At 39.3% G+C, this 23,194-nt stretch overlaps 1 protein-coding gene across 4 annotated transcripts in view; it reads right to left on the bottom strand.

The window, feature by feature from the left end:
• Window positions 1–22,923, bottom strand: part of TTC1 (tetratricopeptide repeat domain 1) — a 48,211-nt gene extending 25,288 nt beyond the window's left edge. The window contains exons 1-2 of one of the 4 annotated variants that reach the window (XM_043913446.1): window positions 22,752–22,923; window positions 21,265–21,627 (exon numbers count right to left, since the gene is read on the bottom strand). In XM_043913446.1, the coding sequence (XP_043769381.1) occupies window positions 21,265–21,597 (333 nt within the window). In that variant the 5' untranslated portion in view covers window positions 21,598–21,627; window positions 22,752–22,923. Of the gene's footprint in view, window positions 1–21,264; window positions 21,630–22,725 lie in introns of those variants that run through there. The other 3 variants (XM_043913447.1, XM_043913445.1, XM_043913448.1) reach the window with 3 other exon arrangements.
• Window positions 22,924–23,194: the final 271 nt, after the last annotated feature.

Below are 23,194 nucleotides of genomic sequence, written 5' to 3'. Positions count from 1 at the left end.
TCATGAGTTGAAGAACATTGCACATTCTTTAGGCTTGGGCAAAATAGGCCAGTCAAGGTCCTCCTGTGGGGCCCCTTTAGGCCCCCCAGATTTCTTACCCAAGACTTCTTAGCCCACTCTCAGGACCTGCATGAATCTTTGCCTGGATCTATCCCCGCTAAGGGTAAGCTTTGCTGCAGGCATACATTATATTCCAAGTGCAATACTTTGTACTCGGACTTCCCCGTACCTGGAATCAATCATTTTTTCAAAACCAAGATCTAGGTGTTATATGAGGGAGTCATTGCTTTTAGGTCCTCCCAGTGAAGAGACTCATGAAAATACATCTTAAATAAAACAAAAATCCCAGGAGTCAAAGAATACCTATAAGTGAAATCTTCTGTGTATGTATTCATATAAACGGAAGTGGAAAAGTAAAAGTGTTAGTCACTCAGTTGTGTCCCCATGGACTGTAGCCCACCAGGCTTCTCTGTCCACAGAATTCTCCAGGCAAGAATACCGGCATGGGTAGTCATTCTCTTCCCCAGGGGATCTTCCTGACCCAGGAATTGAACCCAGGTCTCTTACACTACAGGCAGATTCTTTACCATCTGAGCCACCACACCACACCAATTCCCAGTAAAAACTCTGATTCCCAGCAACAGCAAAATACTTAACTCATTTTGCTCTACCCGACAATAAACGAAAGTTTCAAATACTATGCGACTATCACTACTTATAATCTACTACATAAAGATCTCATTTTTTTCCAACTTTAGAATATATTCTACTAAGGATATACAGTCAGAGTATTATGTCCAAATTTATTGGAATTACCTTCTCTATGTAATTAACTCGAAATAGTTATGCTAATATGTAATCAATTTGATATAGTTACAGCAATTTGTTACTGTTTATAATCCATTTTAAGGGTTAATTTTCCCTATCCTTTCTGATTTAATTTTAACATTTGAAAGTGTAAAATACTTACACAGTTCAAAACAATATTAAGTAGATCTCTGATGTGGCTAAATGAGAAGGTTTCCAAACCCTCTAAGAGCAACTACAAAACTGGACAAAAAGATCAAGCACAACCATTTCAGTGTCCTGGAAATGGATTACAGGCTTACGACAATGTGAATAACACTTATTTATGAAAAACTATTGAACTCCAGGAAATCACCATGAAAATCCCTGGCATACTTCCTAGGGACTGCTCCCTTTCTCCCTCCCATCATTCAGTGTGGTAATTTTCCCACCACGAGGTAGGTTGTGAATCACCAGCAGTTTTACTGCTGAAGGACTGACTTGATTTAAAGAAGGTGAAATAATCCATGCCTCGTGGTGCTGTAATGTGAGATCCAAGCAAATGGGGAAAGCCAAGGGTTCAACTGATCTGTGGTTGCAGTGCTGGTTGGGCAAAGACAAATGTAAAAGAGCCACGGGACAGACAAATGTAATGGGAAGGTAAAAAGAGAGAGTCACAGAGGCACTTGACAAGCGTCTCAAATATCCTGGCTGACTGGAGTGGGTGTGCATGCTCGAGAAGGATGAAACTATTCACGCATCTTGTTTTATCAGAAGCCTGTGCACACGTGCTAAGGAAACACAAGAAGTGCAGACCTGAAAGCTACCTAAACTTGGACTATAAATTCTAAATTCACATATAGATCCACTGATAGTAAGTGGAAGCCATACTGGTTTGATATGTTTGAATATAATCTCTGACCAGTACTGGATGGCCACCACACTGGGTGGAAACAGACACAACCTCAAGAAAGCCAGAATTAAAATTAAAAAAAAAAAAAAAAACAACACAAGAACAAAAACAAAAACCAACTAAACAGAGCCATCAATGGCCACATAGGAGGCCATGAATGAATCACACAGCTAAGTCCAGGTGAGTCCAAATAAATTACTACACATATAAGCAGACAGGCAAAATAGCAACAACAAAAATAACTGGGGCGTGGGGGAGGGTCAGACTTTACCGTTGCAACAATATTACTTAAAATACCCAGATTCATCAACAACAACAAAAAATTATAAGACAAACAAAGAGAAAGTTTGACCAGGATCAGGAAAAAGCAGCAGTTGACAGAAACACCTGATTATACAGGGATACTAGAGCTAACAGACAAAAAGTGGCTGTAGAAGGGGGGAATCAAGATGGCAGAGTAGGAGAACACGGAGTTCATCTCTCCCCACAAATGCATCAAGAATACAGCTACGAATGGAACGATTCTCACAGAGCACCTGCAGAAGGCTAGCAGAGGACCTTGGACACCTGAAAGGACAAACAAGATCCCCACAGGAGGGGCAGGACAGAAGAAAGAGAGAAAGAGGACAGGAAGCAGGACAGGACCTGCACTCCTGGGGAGGGGTGAGGAGCTGAAGGAAAAGATAAAGTCCCGACCTGGGGAAGCCCGCTCACCAGCAGGGAGATCAGCAGGGGCAGAAAAGGAGCTCTGGGGCTTGCAGCGGAGTGCAGCAACTGGTCGGTGGCAGGCAGGACAGAGTGAGACCTACCCGGATGGTACGAGCCACAGCCCCGCGAACCCCAGCCTGAAGTGTGGGTCTGCTAGTGTGGATGGGGGCGGGGGCTGGAACGTGGCGTTTGGAGAACAGACCCGGGTAGAGGACTGCTGTTGGCTATGAAGAAACAGCCTGTAGGGATGGGAGCGAGGAAGTCCACAACCAGGAACCAGGAATGCTTGTGGAAGAAGCCTAGGCCTCCATAGAAATGAAGCTCCATGGCTGAGCGGTGCATGACAGGCATGGCCACTACTGCAGCCGCTCCCCCTCACGCTGGCCCCTGCCACCACGGGCATGAGGAGGGGTGGGTTGCCCACAACATGTGGGCAGACTCATGGGCCCTGGGGAAGCCTCGGAGAAGACACCAGCTAGGGAGCCCACATGGAGAAGGGGGCTGACAACACAGCTGAGTCCCAGGGGCCATGTGACTAAGAAAGAAGAGATGATATCTCTGCTCCAGGCTGAGCGAACCGCGGATTTACATCCGTGCTGCTGATTCTGTAAATTCAGCACCTACAGAACATCCCAATAAATGACGAGTGCTGAGATGGGTCCAGCTTTAGAGCTGTGGGCTTTGGGGGCAGATACACACGGGGGCCGGGCCAGGCCAGAGTCTGAGCTGCTTCCATAGCTACCACAGCAGGTCCAGGGGCATGACTACTACAGTGCTGAGACCCACCTTCAGTGAATCTGTGCTGATGGCCTGGTGAAAATAACGCCTGAGACACATCAGGCCAACCACAGGCCTGCCCACGGTGTAACCTGTGAGCCTGCACAAGGGTGAAAGGGGACACAACAGAGCACACTCGCAGAGGATCGGCTCCACAGGAGGAGTACTCAGTGACTTCTCTCCCAGTGGGAGTGCTCCAGTCCCACCTATCTCGCACCACAGCTCAGAATCGTACCTCGGAAACACATCTGGGGGCTTCTACTCCAATAGCGAGGGAGCAGAGCCCGCCCCTGACAGGGCAACGACAACCACGAGCAAAGGAGAGGTACCGCTCAATAGCCAGTGCCAGCCCACGTCACCACAACATCAGTCTGCCCAAAGCTATGCTGAGTTTACAGCCACCTCAAAACATACCCTTGACATGGCCCTACCCTCCAGAGGGACAAGACCTCCCAGGGGCAGTCACTAGAAGCAAGAGGAACTACTATCCCGCACTCTGTGGAAAGGAGACCACAAACACAGAAAGTTACACAAAATGCCATGGCAAGAGAAATATGTTTCAGACAAAGGAACAAGATAAAATCCCACAAGAACAACTGAAGAAAGAAGAGAAAGGCAATCCACCTGAAAAGTAATGATAGTAAAGATGATATGAGATCTCGGAAAAAGAATGGAGGAATAGACCAAGAAGATACAAGAAATTGTTAACAAAGAGCTATAAGATTTAAAATACAAATAGAGATGAACAGTACAGTAACTGAAATGACAACTAAATTAGAAGGAATCAATAGCAGAAAAACTGAGGGAAAACGAGTAAGTGAGCTGGAAGATAGAGTGGTGGAAATTATCACCACAGAACAAAGAAAAAAGAATGAAAAGAAATGTGGACACTCTCAGAGACCTCTGGGAGAACATTAAATGCACCAACACTCACTTTTTAGGGGTCCCAGAGGGAGAACAGAAAGGCCTGAAAAAAATATTTGAAGCGATTATAGCTGAAAATTTCCCTAATACGAGAAAGGAAACTCTCAAGTCCAGGAAGCACAGATATTACTATATAGGATGAACCCAAGAAGGAACACGTCAAGACACACATTAATCAAACTAATAAAAATTAGACACAAAGAAAAACATTAACAGTAACAAATCACTTTAATATACAAGGGAATCTCCATAGTCATCAGCTGATTTTTTCAGCAGAAACTCTGCTGAAAAGAATGGCATGACATATTAAAAGTGATGAAAGGGAAAAATCTACAACCAAGAATACTCTACTCAGCAAGGCTCTCATTCATATTTGACAGAGAAATCAAAAGCTTTACAGACAAGCATAGGCTAAGAGAATTCAGCATCACCAAACTGGCTTTTTATAACAAATGATAAAAAGGAACTTTTCTAGGCAGGGGATGGGGGGGGTGGGGGGAGAAAGGAAGGAAAAAAGAAAATGGCCATAACTAGAAACAAGAAAATCACAAGTGGGAAAGCTCACCAATAAAGACAAATAAACAATAAATGTAAAAACTCATCCACACGAATAAGAAATTAAAACCAGCAACTGTGAGATGAGACTACAATTGCAGGAAGTGGGAAATGCATTTGAAAATAAAAGTCCAGTAACGGCAAATAGACAGGGAAACAGTGGAAACAGTGACGGACTTTATTTTTTTGGGCTCCAAAATCACTGCAGATGGTGACTGCAGCCATGAAATTAAAAGATGCTTACTCCTTGGAAGAAAAGTAATGACCAACCTAGACAGCATATTAAAAAGCAGAGACATTACTTTGCCAACAAAGGTCCATCTAGTCAAAGCTATGGTTTTTCCAGTAGTCATTTATCGATGTAAGAGTTGGACTATAAAGAAAGCTAAGTGCTGAAGAAATGATGCTTTGAACTGTGGTGTTGGGAAAGACAACTTGAGAGTCCCCTGGACAGCAAGGAAATCCAACCAGTCCATCCTAAAGGAGATCAGTCCTGAATATTTATTGAAAGGACTGATGCTGAAGCTGAAACTCCAATAATTTGGCCACCTGGTACGAAGAACTGACTCACTGGAAAAGACCCTGATGCTGGGAAAGATTGAAGGCAGGAGGAGAAGGGGACGATAGAGGATGAGATGGTTGGATGGCATCACCAACTCAATGGACATGAGTTTGAGTAAACTACGGGAGTTGGTGATGGATAGGGAGGCCTTGGTGCTCCAGTCCATGGGATTGCAAAGATTCAGATATGACTGAGCGACTGAACTGAACTGATCTGATATAGACTACTATATCATAACCTTCTGGGAACTACAAACCAAAAAACTACAACACACACAAAAAAGGAAATGCAACCCAAACACAACACTAAATAAAGATAATCCTCAAGTCACAAAAGAACAAATGGGGAAGGGGAAAAAAAAACCCTACAAAATTAAGTTGAAAATGATTCACAAAATGGTAGTTAAGAATTCAGATAGATAATTACCTTAAATGTAAACAGATTAAATGCTCCAACCAAAAGACGGAGAACAGCTGAATATATAAAAAAAATGAGACTTGTGTATAGGCTGCCTATGAGAGACCCACTTCAGATTCAAGGACACATACAGACTGGAAGTGAGGGGATGGAAAAATGTATTTTGTGCAAATGGAACCAAAAGAAAGCTGAAGTAGCAATAATGACATCAGATAAAACAGGCTTTTTAAAAAAAGACTTATAAGAGACAAGGAAGGACACTATACAATGATCAAGGGGTCAATCCAAGAAGATGATGTAACAACTATAAACAAATATACACCCAACCTAGTCGCACCTCAATATATAAGGCAAATGCTAACAGTCATAAAAGGGGAAACGGACAGTAATAGTGGGGGACTTTAACACCCCACTAACACTAATGGACAGATCATGCAGACAGAAAATCAATAAGGAAACACAGGCCTTAAATGACACATTAAGCAAGATAGACAGTTGATATTTATAGAAAAATTCATTCAAAAGCAGAATACACTTTCTTCTCAAGTGCACATGGAACATTCTCCAGGATATGTCACATCTTGGGCCATAAATCAAGCTTCAGTAAATTTAAGAAAATTGAAATCATATCAAGCATCTTTTCTGACCACAACACTATGAGATTAAAAATAAATTACAGTAAAAAAACCTGTAAACACACACACACACACAATTTGACACTGAACAATATGACACTGAACTACCAATAGATCACTGAAGAAATCAGAGAGGAAATAAAAAAATACCTACACACAAATTATAATGAAAGCATGATGATCCAAAACCTATGCAATGCAGCAAAAGCAGTTCTAAAAAGGAAGTATATGGCAATGCAATCTTAGGAAACACAAAAAATATCAAACAACATAGCCTTACGCCTAAAGAAAGAAGAACAAAATCCAAAGTTAGTAGAAGGAAAGAAATCATAAAGATCAGAGCAGGCAAATGAGATAGAGATGAAGAAAACAAAGGAAAGTATCAACGAAACTAAAAGCTGGTTCTTTGAAAAGATGTAATTGATAAATCTTCAGCTAGACTTATCAATACAAAAAGGCAGAAGGCTCAAAACAATAAAGTTAGAGATGAAAAAGAAGTTACAGTAGACATCACAAAAATACAAAAAAGATCATAAATTCTTAGAAAGGTACAATCTTCCAAAACTGAACAATAAACAGAAAATATGAACATATTAATCATAAGTATTGATATGGAAACTGTGATCAAAACACTTGCAACAAATGTTGACAGGCAAATTCTATCAAACATTTAGAGAAGAGTTAACACCTATCCTTCTGAAATGCTTCCAAAAAATTGCAGAGGAAGGAACACCCCTAAGCTGATTCTACAAGTCCACCATTATCCTAATAACAAATCCAGACAAAGACAACTACTAAAAGGAGAAAATTACAGGCCAATATCACTGATGAACACAGATGCAAAAATCCTTAACAAAATATTAGCAAATCAAATCCAACAATACATTAGAAGGATCATACACCATGATCAAACGGGATTTACCCCAGGGATGCAAGGATTCTTCAACATATGTTAATCAATCAGTGTGATACACCACATTAACAAACTGAAGAAGAAAAACCATACAGTCATCTCAATAGATGCAGAGATTCTGACAAATTCAAAACTCATTTATCATTAAAAACAGAAAAAAAAAAAAACTCCACAAAGTGGGTACAGAGAGAACCCATCTCAGCAAAATGAAGGCCATATGTGACAAACCCACAGCTAACATCACTCTCAATGGTGGAAAATTTAGATCATTCAGGTGGCACAAGTGGTAAAGAATCTGCCTGTCAACACAGGAGATGCAAGTTTGATCTCTGGGTCACGAAGAGCCCCTGGAGAAGGAAATGGCAACCCCCTCTTATTTCTTGCCTGGAAAATTCCATGGAGAGAGGAACCTGATGGGGACAGTCCATGGGACAGCAAAGAGTCAGACATGACAGCACACATACACCATGCCTTCTAAGATCAGGAACAAGCATGTCTACTCTTCCCACTTTTATTCAACACAGTTTTGGAAGTCCTAGCCATGGCAATCAGAGAAGAAAAAGAAATAAAAGAAATTCAAATTGGGTAAGAAGCAAAATTGTCATTGTTTGTACATGACATGACACTATCCATAGAAAATCCTAAAAATGCCATCAGAAAACTATTAGAGCTCATCAAGGAATCTGGTAAAGTCACAGGATACAAAATTAATACACAGAAATCTCTTGCATTTCTATAAACTAACAACAAAAGATCAGAAAGAGAATTAAGGAAACAATCCCATTTACCATCACATCAAGAATAAAATACCTAGTAATAAACCTACCTAAGGAGGCAAAAAGACCTGTACTCAGAAAACTACAAGAGGCTGATGAAAGAAATCAAAGATGACACAGATGGAAAAATATACAGTGTTCTTGGATTAGAAGAGTCAATACCATCAAAATGACTATACTATCCAAAGCAAGCTACAGATTCAATGCAATCCCTATCAAATTACTGATGACGCTTTTCACAGACTCAAAACAAAAATTATAGAAATTTGTATGGAAACACAAATGACCCTGAATACCCAAAGCAATACTGAGAAAGAAAAATGGAGTTAGAGGAATCAGGCTCCCTGACTGCAGACTATACTACAAACTGCAGTCATCAAAACAACATAGTACGGGCACAAAAACAGGAATAAAGATCAGTGCAACAGGAGACAAAATCCAGAGATAAACCTATTTTCAACAAATCTGTGATAAAGGAGGCAAGACTATACAATGCAGAAAACATGGTCTCTTCCATAAAGTGGTGCTAGGAAAACTGGACAGCTTTATGAAAAAAAAAAATGGAAATTAGAATCCTCCCTAACACCATAGACAAAAATGAAAAGGATTAAAGACCTAAAAGTAAGGCTGGAAACTATAAAACTCTTAGACGGAAATCACAGGCTCAACATAAGTCACAGCATATCTTTTTTGATCCACCTCCTACAGTAATGAGAATAAAAGCAAAAATAAACAAATGAGACCTAAGTAAACTAAGTTTTCCACAGCAAAGGAAATCATAAACAAAACGAAAAGACAACTCACAGAATGAGAAGAAATATATTTTTAATCAATGCAATGACAAGGGGTTAATCTCCAAAACATACAAACAACTCGCGTGGTTCAAAAAAAAAAACAAAACACACACCCCAAATGACCCAATCAAAAATGGGTGAAACATATAAATATACATTTTTCTAAAGAAGATATACAGATAGCCAAAAAGACACACATGAAAAGATGCTAAACATCACTAATTACTAGAGAAATGCAAATCAAAACTACAATGAGCTATCACTTCACACTGGTCAGAATGGCCATCATCAAAAGATTGTATTAAGTGAAGTTAAGTCAGAAATATCATATGAAATCACTAACATGTGAAATCTAATAAAAAATGATACAAATGAATCTACTTACAAAACAGAACAGACCCACCGATCTCTAAATCAAACTTACGGTTACCAAAGGAAAACCACAGGGGGGAAGTGATAAATCGGGAGATTAGAATCAACATACACACACCACTAAAGACAGAATAGGTAACTAACAAAGACTGACTGTATAGCACAGGGAGCTCTACTCAATATTCTGTGGTGACATATATGAGAAAAGAATTTGAAAAAGAATGGATACACACACACACACACACAACTGATTCACTTTGCTTTATATATGCACTAACCAAATTATGAATCAACTACACTCCAATAAAAATTTTTAAAATTTTAAGATGATAAAAAAACAAAAAAGTTATAATTTGTTGAAAAAATGGAGTATGTTTAAAGACTTAATGAGCATGATGACAATGATTAAAAAACAGAACCATGAAAAAAAGACAGACATTATTTACAAAGAAAAACAAAATGAAAACAAAGATGAAAGATTCAGTAACTGTAAATATTCAGATGGGCTCAGCGGACTTGCATTGGCATAAGGAATAAGAAAACTTGAAGTTAGAGCAATAGACATCCAATCTGAAGAACTAAGGGCAGGAAAAAAAGATGGAAAAAAAAAAAAGGACCCGTCACAATATTATGTGATTAGAATCCCAGAAATGAGAACAGGTATTTGAAAAAATGACTAAAAATCTCAAAACTGTGGTGAACAGAGTTAATCTAAAGATTCAAGAAGCTCAGTGAACCCCAAGTACACAGATCTATCTCTAGAGACACCAGAGTCAAATTTGCTCAAAGACAAAATCTGAAAGCAATGAGATAACAACAACTTATCAAGTATAGGGGAACAACAAAACTGTCAATATCTGATTTCTCACCAGAAACAATGAAGGGCAGAGGCAGTAAAATGACACACTGACACATTCAAAATGGTAAAAGAAAAAAGACTGTCAATCAAGAATTAGATATTTAAGAAAGCCACACCTCAAAATAAAGGCTAAATAAAGACATTCACGGATAAAGACAGAGCATTTGCTGCTATCATACCTGCCTTACAAGACAAACTAAAGGAAGTCCTTTGGACTGAAAGATGTCACCGGACAGTAAAAGTTCATGAAGAAATGAAGGGTATTATAAATGGGAAATACACCAAATGCTCTATAAATACATTATTTTCTCTTTTAGGGCTTCCCTTGTGGCTCAGCTGGTACAGAACTGCCTGCAATGTGGAAGACCTGGGTTCGATCCCTGGGTTGGGAAGATTCCCTGTAGGAGGGAAAGGCTACCCAACTCCAGTATTCTGGCCTGGAGATTTCCATGGACTGTATAGTCCATGGGGTTGCAAAGAGCTGGACACAACTGAGAGACTTTCACTTTCAAGAAAATTTAGCTAAGAAACAGATGGCTAAAAAATCAGAAATATTAAAATGGTACATTAAAAAAATTATCTAACACAAAAGACTGTAGTAAAAGAAAAAGGAATAAAAAAGACATGAGACGTATAGAAGACAAAATGTCTGATATATATTTAACCATGTCAATAAGCATAATGTGAATGGACTAAACACTAATGAAATGGCAGAGACTGTCAGAATGAAATTAAGAAGATCCAATCACATGCTGTCTCTAAGACACACTTCAGATTCAAACATGCAAACAGGGTGAACGTTTAAGGATATCAAAAATATATCAATCAGTAACCACAAAAGAGAGTGGATGTCTTAGTTTGGGCTGCTATCACAAAAGTATCAAAGACTGGGGGGCTTATAACCAACAAGCATTCTGGAGGCTGGAAGTCTAAGATTAAGGGGCTGGCAGATTTAATATCTGGTGAGTGCCTGCTCTCTGGATCATAAGGATCACTACAGCCTCATGTGACAGAATGGTCAGGGGTTCTTAGATCTCTTATTAGGACGCAAATCTCATTCATGAGTACTCCAACCTCACGACCTAATCATTTCCCAAAGGCTCCATCTCTTAATTCCGTCACATTGGGAGTAAGCTTTTAAGATATAAATTTTGGGAGGGATGAAAACACTGTCTATAGCACTGCCTATAGAAGTATCAGACTAAATAGTTTTAAAAACAAGAATTACTGCTAGAGACAAAGAAGGAACATTTCATGATGATAAAAGAGTCAAGTTAGGAAAATATAATAGCTATAAAAATCGATATGCACCTAACAGTAGTTATAAAATACATAAAGAGGACAAGTATTTTGCAGTCTACACTCACATTGAATTTTAGCTACAACTTAGCTAACAACTAACACTTCCTGATTGCTTTCATGTGCTAGTCATTTAATCCTTACAACAACTTTGTAAGAAAGGTAGTATTATTATCCCACCTTATACCAAGTTAAATGATGGAGCTACTAAGACAGATCTGTTTAACCCTTCACACTTTTAACTACAAGAGTATATTGTCTTTCACTGTATGGAAATAACAAATTGTTTGCAGGAAGGAATAACTGAGCAAGACACAGAAACTGCTGCGGAAAGGTAATAAGCACAAAGTTTACACGTTTCACTGTCCTGAGGAAAAAGTGACTTTAAATTCCCTTGCTACCAAGAATTAGGGCACCCGAAAGGAAGATGACACTACTTCAGAACATGTCATCAAGTCCCAGAGATCTGATCTATAAAGATCCTGAGACCTACGTTAAAAATAGACCTCTACCTCACTGTGAATCAGGGACTTGTACCACTGGTCTTGGGTTTTTCTTCTACAGTTAATTCAAGTTCATTTTCCAGTAAGTTAGCAAAATGGATTCCTTGAAGATGGATGAATTCAATCTGCAAGTACTTATTCTTTGAAAGTAAAGTCACTCAGTCATGTCCAACTCTGTGACCCCACAGACTACACAGTCCATGGAATTCTCCAGGCCAGAATACTGGAGTGGGGAGGGTTTCCCTTCTCTAGGGAATCTTCCCAACCCAGAGACTGAATCCAGGTCTCCCTTATTCTTAGCCCTTACAAATATATAGATGCATGGGATCTTTTACTCTGTTTTCTAGAAAATTATTTTCTTGGGTCATAGGGTAAAATAATTTCATGACATGGGGCACCGTCCTTTATGAAAGAACTGAAATATTATACTGCAGAAAGCCATCTCCACAGCATGTTTTTATACTTTTAAAATAATTAATTCTCCAGTTATTTTTAAATTGTATTACTACTTAGATCTCTGGTAATCCAATCTGAGTCTAAATGAGGTTCTAATGCCACTATAACCTAAATTTAAACGATAATCTGACAAACAGGAAGAGGGTAAGCATTTGGGAAAGGAAACAAACTCAGTTAACACTAAAATATAACTAGATCATTGAGGCAAAGATGGACTTTTGAAACAGTCCTGGGACAAGCTGGTAGTTATTTGGAAAATGAAAAATTTGGAATTCTATGTCACACTACACATAAGAATAAACTCCAACTGGACTGCAGATCTAAATGTAAAAATCTATTAACTACTGGGGGAAAAACAGGTGAATTCCTCTTTAAGCTCAGTGTAGGGAATGGCTTTCTGTAACTCAGAATCCACAAAATTCCAACTGACACAACTTTAGATATTGGTGTAACCTGGAAAAAATATCAGAAGGTGTTCAACCATTCCCTTATTAATCACAAAACCACCACTCTTCACCAGAGACCTTCTTGATGCAGTGGCTGGCTAGGGATATTTCCTATACTTTAGGTCAGTGAACAAAACATAAATACAATATCCTTGACTTGGAATTTACAAGTGTATATCCCTTCCATCATTATTAAATGATAAAAACTTGCATTAAGTACATTTAAAAAAACTTCTCTTAATTAAATAATTCTGTAGTGAATATGTGTTTATAGACAACAGGGAGAAAAACATGAGGTTCACTATCTGCAGATTAATTTCCCTATTGTAAATCTATCAGGAGCTCTTTGCTTCCCCCTGCAGCTTTGTAAAGTAATTGCTACAAAATAAAACAGTACAAACTTTTAAAGCACAGTAAGCAGAGATCAATCTTATTTGGCTAAAAAAGAGGAATAAAAAAAGTTACATACTTGCTAAAGGGCTGGAAAGTGGAAGCAGAGACAACAAAACTTTCTGCTTCAGCCCTATTTATATGGTTAAGAGGAAACCTTACCCTGAAAGGGCTAGATACATCGACATACAAATTATCCGAAGGGAATGGTTTATCATTAAAAAGGAAACAGAAGCTTCAGTTTTGTTTTCTTTGAAATAAGACATCATTTGCTTTACACATTTGCTCTTTCCACAAGTCATTCTTATTAGTTTACTAGGAGCTTGGAGGGAGAATCTCTAGATTGCAGTTGTAGTTAGAACCTCTCACTAAGTCTTATCCTTCTGAGGAAAGACAACTGATCTTGGAAATAGTTTCCTGTTTCTTAACTCAGAAAATCCCATCTCCCAAAGCTCAGTTCAACAGAAAAAATTTTCTTACTTTGGTACTGCTTAAATTCTGTCCACTCTTTTAATCTTTTAGAACCCTGAGCACAAGATCAAGGAAAAAAAAAATCCTATTAGTAAGTTCTTCTGATGTTAGATGAAGTCAGTGTACTGGTTAGTCAATACTTCTTGTTTTGGAAGCTTAGTCATCTGCATTCATCTAAGCTGTCTCCCAAAGTGCAGTCACAGTTCTACCTGAACCAAAATGACATAGAAAATAAGCCACAAGGATTTATTGTCTAGCACAGCGAACTACATTCAATATCGTGTAATAACCTATAAAGAAATATAATTGAGAAAAAGTACAACTGAATCACCATGCTGTACGCCTGAAACGAACACAACACTGTCAATCAACTAACTTCAATAGTTAACAAAGGAGGTTCCTGGCTGCTACCTCACAATTCTGTGGTAGCAGACACCTCTCAGGGCTTTGCATGGTTAGCAAGGTTCCTGTGACTCTCAGACACAATTCAGTTTGAGAACCACTGATCTACACAATGAGATCTTCCTTAGTAAACAAAAGAAACACTGAATGCCATTTTAACTCTTTGATCAGCAAATAACTTCCAAATGTTTTAGAGTAAACGGCCCTTATTTCCCCTGGTTTAACATCAGGATCAGAAATCTAAGGTCCCTTCCAGTTCTTAAATTGTAGGATTTTATTTAATCACTTGTCAACAGCATTCATTAAACTTAATACTGGTAAACGCTATAAAATTAATAAATATGGCAACCTTAGTTCAAAAGGATGCCCATTAGAAATGAGATAAAAGGGAAAGAACAAATCAGAAAGGGTTTTCTCATGAGGTTAACAGAATATGCAGGGCACTATAGAAAAGTTACTGAAAACTTTCTGGAAGCAACCAAGAGAACTGTTCCTGGTAAACATGCCCACGGTTAGAACAACACTGATAAGACTATGAAAACGATGCAATGGGGACTTCCCTGGTGGTCCAATGGATAAGACTCGGTGCTCCCGATGCAAGGGGCCTGAGTTCAATCCCGAGTCAGGGAACGAGATTCGACATGCAGAAACGAAGACCAGGCACAGACAAATAAGTAAAACAAGTATAATATTTAAAAAAAATAATGCAATGAGGCAGGAGAAACATGGTAATCAAAAGGATAAAGTAATGTGGGAGTGACGGGGCAAAGACTAATAAAGAACTTCAGCACTAAACCATTAACTGTTCCTGGTTAAAGATTAAACAGCCCTAAAGGAAAAAACAATCCTTTACAATTTCAGAACCTAAGGAAAATGTTTTAAAATTGCAGAAACAACATGCCAAGTCCATGCTCACCAAGCAACAGACTTTTTGTAAATGAACTCGATGTGCAACCAACTGGCAACAGGGAACAAATCCGTTAAAAGGATACAATCTGCACTCGGGCTTAAAAATAAAAAACCTTTTTCATTTGCACACAAAAATGAAATCACCAGAGACCTGACAAACTCAAAAAGCCCTCCATCATCTGCCTAGTTTTAATGGGCATCACCAGCTACCCAGGAGTCAAAGCCAAGGAATCATGCTTATTTTCTGTCCAGCCCTCCCAACGGAATTCAGTATGTCTTGTCAACTCCTCCTCCAAAACGTATCCTGAAGCATTCACTTATCTTCACTCAATCCACAGTTCAAGTTACCATCATCTTTCACAGGCTACAGATTAGGCCCTAACTGGTCTCAGTGTTCTGCACCATCCCTGTCCTCATGACCAACAGAATACTCTTAATAAAATGTTAATAACTTTCATCTTTCCTCTGGCTTAAAATTACCCATCTGTTTTCCTACTGCAGTCAGAAAAAAATTAAAATTCCCTACTCATGGCTCCCAAGGTGTTCCATCAACAGACTCTAACTTATCACCCCATTCTCTTCCTTGATCACTTTGCTCCAGCTCCTGGCCCTTGCACTCCTTGCATGCTCATAAACTGTAGCCCGCCAGGCTCCTCTGTTCGTGGGATTCTCCACGCAAGAATATTAGAGTGGGTTGCCATTCCTTTCTCCAGGGGATCTTCCTAACCCAGGGATAGAACCCAGGTCTCCTGCATTGCAGGCAGATTCCTTACCATCTGAGCCACCAGGGAAGCCCGTGCCAAGAATACATCAAGCTTACAGCTACCTTACAACCTTTACACTAACTGCTCCCTTTATATGGAATATTTTCCCATCAGATCCTCACACACTCGACTCCTTTCTCCCACAAAGTCTTTCCTGAAATGGCACCTCCCCAGAGAAGTCTTCCCTGACCAACCAATTTAAAGTAGTCCTGCCTACATGAAGCAACCTAGATAAATGTCCACTGACAGATGAATGTATAAAAAAGATGTGGTACATAACAGAATATTACTCAGCTATAAAAAGGAGTGAAATTGAGTCAGTTGTAGGGATGTGGATAAACCTAGCATCTGTAACATAGGGTGAAGTACATCAGAGAGAGAAACAAATACTGTATATTAACACACATATATGCAAAAAATGGTACAGCTGAACCTACCTGCAGGGCAGGAATAGAGACGCAGACATACAGACGGACTTGTGGACCCAGAGGGGAAAGGAGAGGGCAGGACGAGCTGGGAGGGCAGCACTGACGTGTGTGAAACAGCGGGAAGCTGCTGCAGAACAGAGCGAGCTCAGCTTGGTGCTCTGTGGTGACCCAGAGGAGGGGTGGGGGGTGGGAGGGAGGCTCTAGAGAGAGGATGTACGTGCACATACGGCTGATTCCCGCTGCACTGCAGAAACTAACACAATACTGTAAAGCAATTATATTACAATTAAAAAAAATAGTCGGGCCCACCCTTCCAGGCCCCCTGCCTTTCTCATCTTATCACTCCCCCCACCTCCACCCATACTGCCCAACTAGAATATGAGAGATGAGTGTTTTATTCACCGCTGTATTCCTAAATGCCTCAAATAATGCGTGGCATGTGGAAGAAATGCAAAATATTTCTTGAATAAATGAATGATAAAATCTCTGAAATCTGTAAGACCAATTACTGGCCCTCATGGGAGACAGAAAATCTTACTTACTCAGCTATTTAATGAAGACAGTGTGCAACGTTCCATGATAGTGGTCTTTTAGCGTGTGCGTAAGAACACCCAGAGAACTCCATTTTGATAAGCAGCCCACAAAAAATGATTCTCTTACATCAATACCACCACAAAGAAATATATTCTATAGTTTTCCAAACTATAAGCATCTTTGTATCATAATATTATTATAGTAATAATTCTCATCTGCTACCAGGTAAGTCCACCTCAGTCAAGCCTTTAAAAATCATTTATTTGTTTTGCAGATCCAGTACATCTCAAATGTGAGCTAAAATCCCATCCCTCTGGGTAGTCATGTCTACATTTAGGTTTTCACAATTAGTCAAGATTGCTTCTGAAACATACACACCAGTGCTTTCTTGAAGAGATTTTGCTGGTTTTAAACAAACCTTAACTGCCTCTCCCTCCTCCATTACTCCTGATCTATGAGTTCTGCTGAGAATTGGCACCCACTTGAGCCTGGATCTTCTCAGCCACAGGGCAAGTCAAGTCAGCTTGAATAACAGACTTCAGGTATTGATACTTGATAAGTTTGGCAATACACAGATCCTATGATAGCAAATCTTTCCCAAATCCCCAAAGGTCAGCTTTATGTGCTTATTTTAGTAAAAAGTCTGCCCTGGTTATAAAGAATTGAAATTTTATTTATATACTCAAACTGGAGTTACTTTTTCTGATGTTGGTCATAAGTGTAACATATGCTTACCATAAAAAAAAATCCTGCAAACATTATAAAATTGTACTAAATATAAAAGAAAATTCTCCAATAACCACACCCTTCAGAGCTACTCACTTTTTATAATTTGGTGTATATGCTTTCAAGCATTCCTGTATAAGCACATTTTCATGTATAAACTATTTTCACACAGGTTTTTAACTTAAATCACTGTTCTATAACCTCTGATAAAGAAAACACCTGCATGTGTCTTCTACTCTCAACACTCACTTAGAACATGTGTGGAAGTTTCTCTCACACCGAGCAACTCCGACTCTATAGTGGACAAGCCGGTGTCCTACACTTTAACTCAATTATGTCACTATCTACTGGAGACAGTGCCAGACCCCACAGGTTACGGGCTGAGTCCCACAGACTGGCTCCATCCCAACTTCAGATGCCAACTGCAAGTCCAGGCTGTCACTGCTGGGTTTTTTTTTTGGTGTGTGTGTATATATATACACATATATATATATATTTTTTAAACTAAAGTATAGCTGATGCACAATATTATACAAGTTATATATAGAGATGTACAACACAGTGATCCATGATTGTAAAGGTTATATTCCACTTAGCATTATTATAAAATATTAGCTATATTCCCTGTGCTGTATGGTACACCCCCATAGCTTATTCTATACACAGTACTTTGTACCTCTTACTCCTCTACCCCTATACTGCCCCTCCTTCCTTCCCTCTCCCTACTGGTAACCATTGGTTTGTTTCCTGTATCTGCAAGTCTGTTTCTTTTTTGCTATATTCCCCAGTTTGTTTTATTTTTTAGATTCCCCATAAAAGTGATATCATACAGTATCTGTCTTTCTCTGACTTCTCTCACTTAGCATAACGCCCTCTAAGCCCATCCATGATGTTGCTGTCACCTCTACTTTTGGCCCATGGGCTATAAATGGACAGCTTCCACGACCACCTCCTCAGGTTCAACTAATTTGCTAGAGGGGCTCAGAGAACTCAGAAAAAGAGTTCATTTATTAGATTATCACTTTATTATACAGGATATAACTCAGGAACAGTCAGATGGAAGAGATGCATAAGGCAAGGTTTGTGCAACCCTTCACTCTGAGCTTCCAGGCTCTATGGATGTGCACCCTCTCAGCATCTATGCGTGTTCACCAACTCTGAAGCTCTCTGAACTCCATCCTGTAGGGGTTTTTATAGAGCTTTCATTAAGTAAGCATGATTGATTAATCACTGATCATTAGTGATTAATTCAACCTTCAGCATCTCTTCCCTCCCCAGAGGTGGGGTGAAGTGGGGGTGGGGCTGAGAGCTCCAAAGTGACAACCAGACCTCATCCTTAGGGGTTTTCCCAAAGTCATCTCATTAACATTAAGTCACGTGTGGTTGAAAGAGCCTTGCTATGAATAACAAAATAAACTTTCATCTCTTTTCACTTAGGAAGTTTCAAAGGTCTTAGGATCTCTGCGTCAGGAACCGGACAAACACCAAATACATATTTATTACAAATCATATTATAACACCTGCTTAATTCATTTAACATTCAGGCATTAATCCATGTCAATATGAAGATTTACCTCTTTTTAATGACTACGTTGTACACCACACATAAACATGCCAAAACTGTTTAAAGTAATACCGTCTGTTCAGCATTATTTCTAGTTTTCTGAAATTATGCATGATCCTGCAACGTGGTACTTTATGGTGCTCACCAGCCATGTGAGACTATTTAAATTAACTAAAATTTAAAAAATAATTTTTAAATTCATTTTGTCAGCTGCACTAGCCACATTTTAACTGCTTAATGGCCAGATGACTGTTAAAATGTGGTAGCCAGTGGCTACCATATTGGACAGTGGAGATATAGAACATTCCCATCACTGCAGAAGGTTCCATGGTAGCCCTGATCTAAAGAAATGCTCATATAAAAATTTGCTATCTGTACACCACAGAAATGATGTAGCAATTCAAACTCTCACTGTTAGTACATTAGTTCCTACTTCCTTTTCTTGTCAACATCTGAACAATGCTCTGAGAAATAAGATATGCTTTAATTTGCATTTAAAAATTATTACTGAGGCTGAACATCTTCCCATGTGGCCCTTTGTGTTCATTTTTGTTGTTGAATCAACTGAACTGCATCTACTTTAAAAGAATCAAGCTTAAATATATCCTTTTCCCAATGACTTATAAAACTAAACCTTATGTGCAACAGACACATTTCTTCATCTGTTTAGCTGATTTCCTAATACTAATTTCACAAAGATATTTATCAAAGTATCATAAAAGAAAGCGAATACTTCAACTGGTGTTAGTTACACAGGTATACACAGTTGTCAAAACTCAGTGAGTAGTACACATTAGAACTTAAACAGTTATACAACATGTAAATTATATCTTAATTTTTAAAAGGAAAAAAGTTTAAAAGTATTCTGCTGTTTAGAATATTTGATTTATAAGTAATAAAAAGAATTATTTCTAATATTTATAGAACTTAAAATTTTCTGGCCAGGAGACAAAAAATGTTTTGCTATAACGAGAATGGGAAGCATAGTATGTAACAAACCAAACCAATGGCATTGGAGAAAATTCACCATAGCAGGGCAAACTACATTAAGGTATCAGAAAAGCATTGCTTAGATTTGAACATGGTCATTTCATATCTACACCAGTGTTATGAAAATTGAGCCAAACACTTTCTGGAAAATCATTTCTCTAATGTTACTGAAATAGTATTTGATTTAATTTTCTGAGCTGTTTCTGCTGGAGGTAGTTTATGAACTTGGCTCATTTTTGCCCTTTATCGTTCTTCTCTAGTGGCACACACTAGCACAAAAGCTAATGCATGCCTGTCAAAACCAAAAGATTTGATCATGAAAAGTGCCTAAGATGCTTCTCCTCACTTCCTGCCACGTCCCCCCTCGCATTATTACACTGCATGTTTACCATCTCAGCCCATCACCAATGCATCATAACCTGTTCAGCAAGTGAGTGCTTCAGAGGCATAAGCTACAAGTCTCACTCATTTTCTCTGCAGACAAACTCAGATGTTACAGTACCTCTTTAAGCCACCTTGCTTATGAGATCAGAAGGAAGAATATATGGAAGACCCCAAGCCTCTGTCTCCCAAAATAAATGCTTGCTCAGTCACTAGTCCAAGGGCAAAGTAGCAGGATAGTATACATTTTATTAGTGCATCTGCTTTGTAGGAAGACAATTGTTTTTGTTATTAAATTCAGCATTATATTTTACCTTTGGAATCAGAGAGATCTGGGATTGAGAAACAGTTCTGCTACTTAATAGATACGTGATTTCAGGCAAGTTACTGTACTACCCTAAACTGCTGTCTTATAGAGATGTTAACAGTATACGTTTCATAGGCATGTAGTAAAGATTAAATGAAAACACAAGCAACATTTTAAGCTTAGTGGTTGGCATATTATTGGTGCTTAACAAATGAGCTACTATCACACACAATTCTGTTCCTCAAGAACAAAATGTAAATGACACAGGTCCCAGTCACTGCCCTCTGTAAGTAAATCAACACCAGGATATTCAGGCAGTTATTTTTTTTGCTAATGAAGGATTAACAAACAGGCAACATGCCAAATTCTAAAGTCTGACCAAAAAATATCTATGACAGGAATTTCAGCAGCCAACCATCGATAAGGTCATTAAAGTTAAAAGGTATATATATAATAATCACACAAGATGAACATAAGAACTCAAAGTTCACAGAAGTAGAAACTTCTTTGCTAAGCAGACACACTCAATGCAGCCCCACCATGTCACTGATTTATCTCAGATCCATCATTACTAAAGCAATAAGGACACAGATGGGCAAGTCAGTTTTTACCACAAATGACACAATCTATGTTATAGTATCAATCAAATTTAGCACTTTAAAAAAGTTTACATGGCAAATCATGCACAATACATAATATTTACCTTTTTCTCTTCATCTGGCATGTTCTTTTCCAGTTCCATTAGATATTCTTCATCTAGTTCAGAGGAATTCATATCATCCTCAGGTTTGTTCTCAATCTTGTCCACTCCTGGCTCCTCCGTCTCAAATGAGGCACTGGCGTCATGAAAGCACTCCTCCTCTCCCTGGTCCTCCTGGGGCTGGGCCTCGACATCCTTGAGCAGCTCGCTCCGGGAATGATGCTCTTTGGCACTGGATACTGAAGGGTTAACACACTCTGCTTCCTGGGGATCTGTAACTTTCAAACCAGTTAACAGATCCTCTGGAACCCTACAGTTCTCTGACTTATCCCCCATGCTGAATCAGTGAGGGAGGTGAAGCTGAAACTGCAAAAGAGAAAATAGGTTAGGTAATGCTATCTACCTGCCTATCCAATCCTAACTACCACATTTAAACAAACTTCTGCATCAAAATTCAAATCACATCCTAACTTCTTTTCATTGATTCAATTATAAAGTCATATATATATATATATATATATATATATATATATATATAAAGGCTTTCATAAGCCCACAAATAATGCCAAATGTAATTCTAACTGTTACCCTTTTCAGAACTTCTTACAAGCCAATAAGAGACACTGATTTTAATGTGATTCCTCCATCTTCTACTGCTCCCAGTTTTTCAAGGTTGCAAAAAAAATGGTAGAAGCGAAAACAATGGCAAGAAAAACAACGCGTTTCTAATTTTTATTCCGAATGAATAACCAGGTCGTAAATAAGAAACTGTGACCTGGCTTTCCAGCATCACCGCACCGAAGCTCAAAAATAAGTTTCTGGTAGACCTCAAAATACAATCCGTGCCAACAGAGCAATCATCAACTTCACCCACTTGCATGTGATACAGTCCACGCAGGTTACAGTGGAAGAGAGACCTTGGCTCAGGTAGCCCTAATCAGGATTCCCGAAGGAGTCAGAATTAGCCATGAAAAGCGTGGTTCTTAACCCTGTATGCACAACGTTAACACTCGAAACGCTTTAGCAAGTATTGTTGACCAGATTGTATACTCCACAGATTCTGATTTACCGGTCTGGCGTGGAGCCAGAGCATCTGTAGTTTTAAAACGGCATCCCAGGTGACTTTCAGGTGCAGCCAATTGAGAACTAGTGCTGTAGAAGCTGAGTCAGACCTTCAGCGGCGCCACTCCTCCGGTCGCAGTAAAATCACGCCAAAGACCCTTGGGTTGCGGCAGAACCCGAATTCGCCCCTATCTCGTCCCAAGAAAACTTAAAACAGTACGATTTTAATACGGAGACTGTGCCTCCACAGCAACGTTTTGTTTTTCCCTGCTCCCAGGACTAGTATAAGAACGAAGGGTCTGAGGCTCCTGAGTTAAGGAGGGCCACCCCCACACTTCCCAAACGTTCCTCCCCTGGCTGTGTCCCTCACCGCCAAGACTACAGACCCATGTGGCTACTCACAGCTTCACAGTACCTCTCGTCCTCACCTTCCTCGCCTCAGAGATCTCTACTTCCGCTCAGTCAGGTGCTCTTCCGTCGGCGCCGGTAAATAGCGTCGCCATTGGCAAAGCATCCTGGGAAATGTTGTAAAACCTCAGTGAGAGGGTGCGGCATTGTCGCTCTATGACGTCATTGTACGGACTGAAAATGAGAGATGGTTGCCATCTTGGGTTACGGCAAGACTCCGCAATACTGGGCTCTGGAGGAAAAAAGAAAAAGAGAAAGGCTGTTTCTACGGTGTTCCTTTTACTCCTCTGCTCTGACCTCTCTCATGCCAGCTGTGCTGTGTACAGAAGAGTCCTGAAGCATGAACTTTGTTCAAAAATAGTTTTCCTTACAATGTTTCTCAAAGTGTATTTTTGTCGAAAGGGGTCTACAGCTAGATCAAAACAGTGTTGATAAGTTGTTAATGCCCTCTCCATCCTCCTCT

This window comes from Cervus elaphus, chromosome 9 (genome assembly GCF_910594005.1).
Source record: "Cervus elaphus chromosome 9, mCerEla1.1, whole genome shotgun sequence".
Taxonomy (NCBI): Eukaryota; Metazoa; Chordata; class Mammalia; order Artiodactyla; family Cervidae; genus Cervus; species Cervus elaphus.
This window is presented reverse-complemented; position numbering and strand designations above follow the sequence as displayed.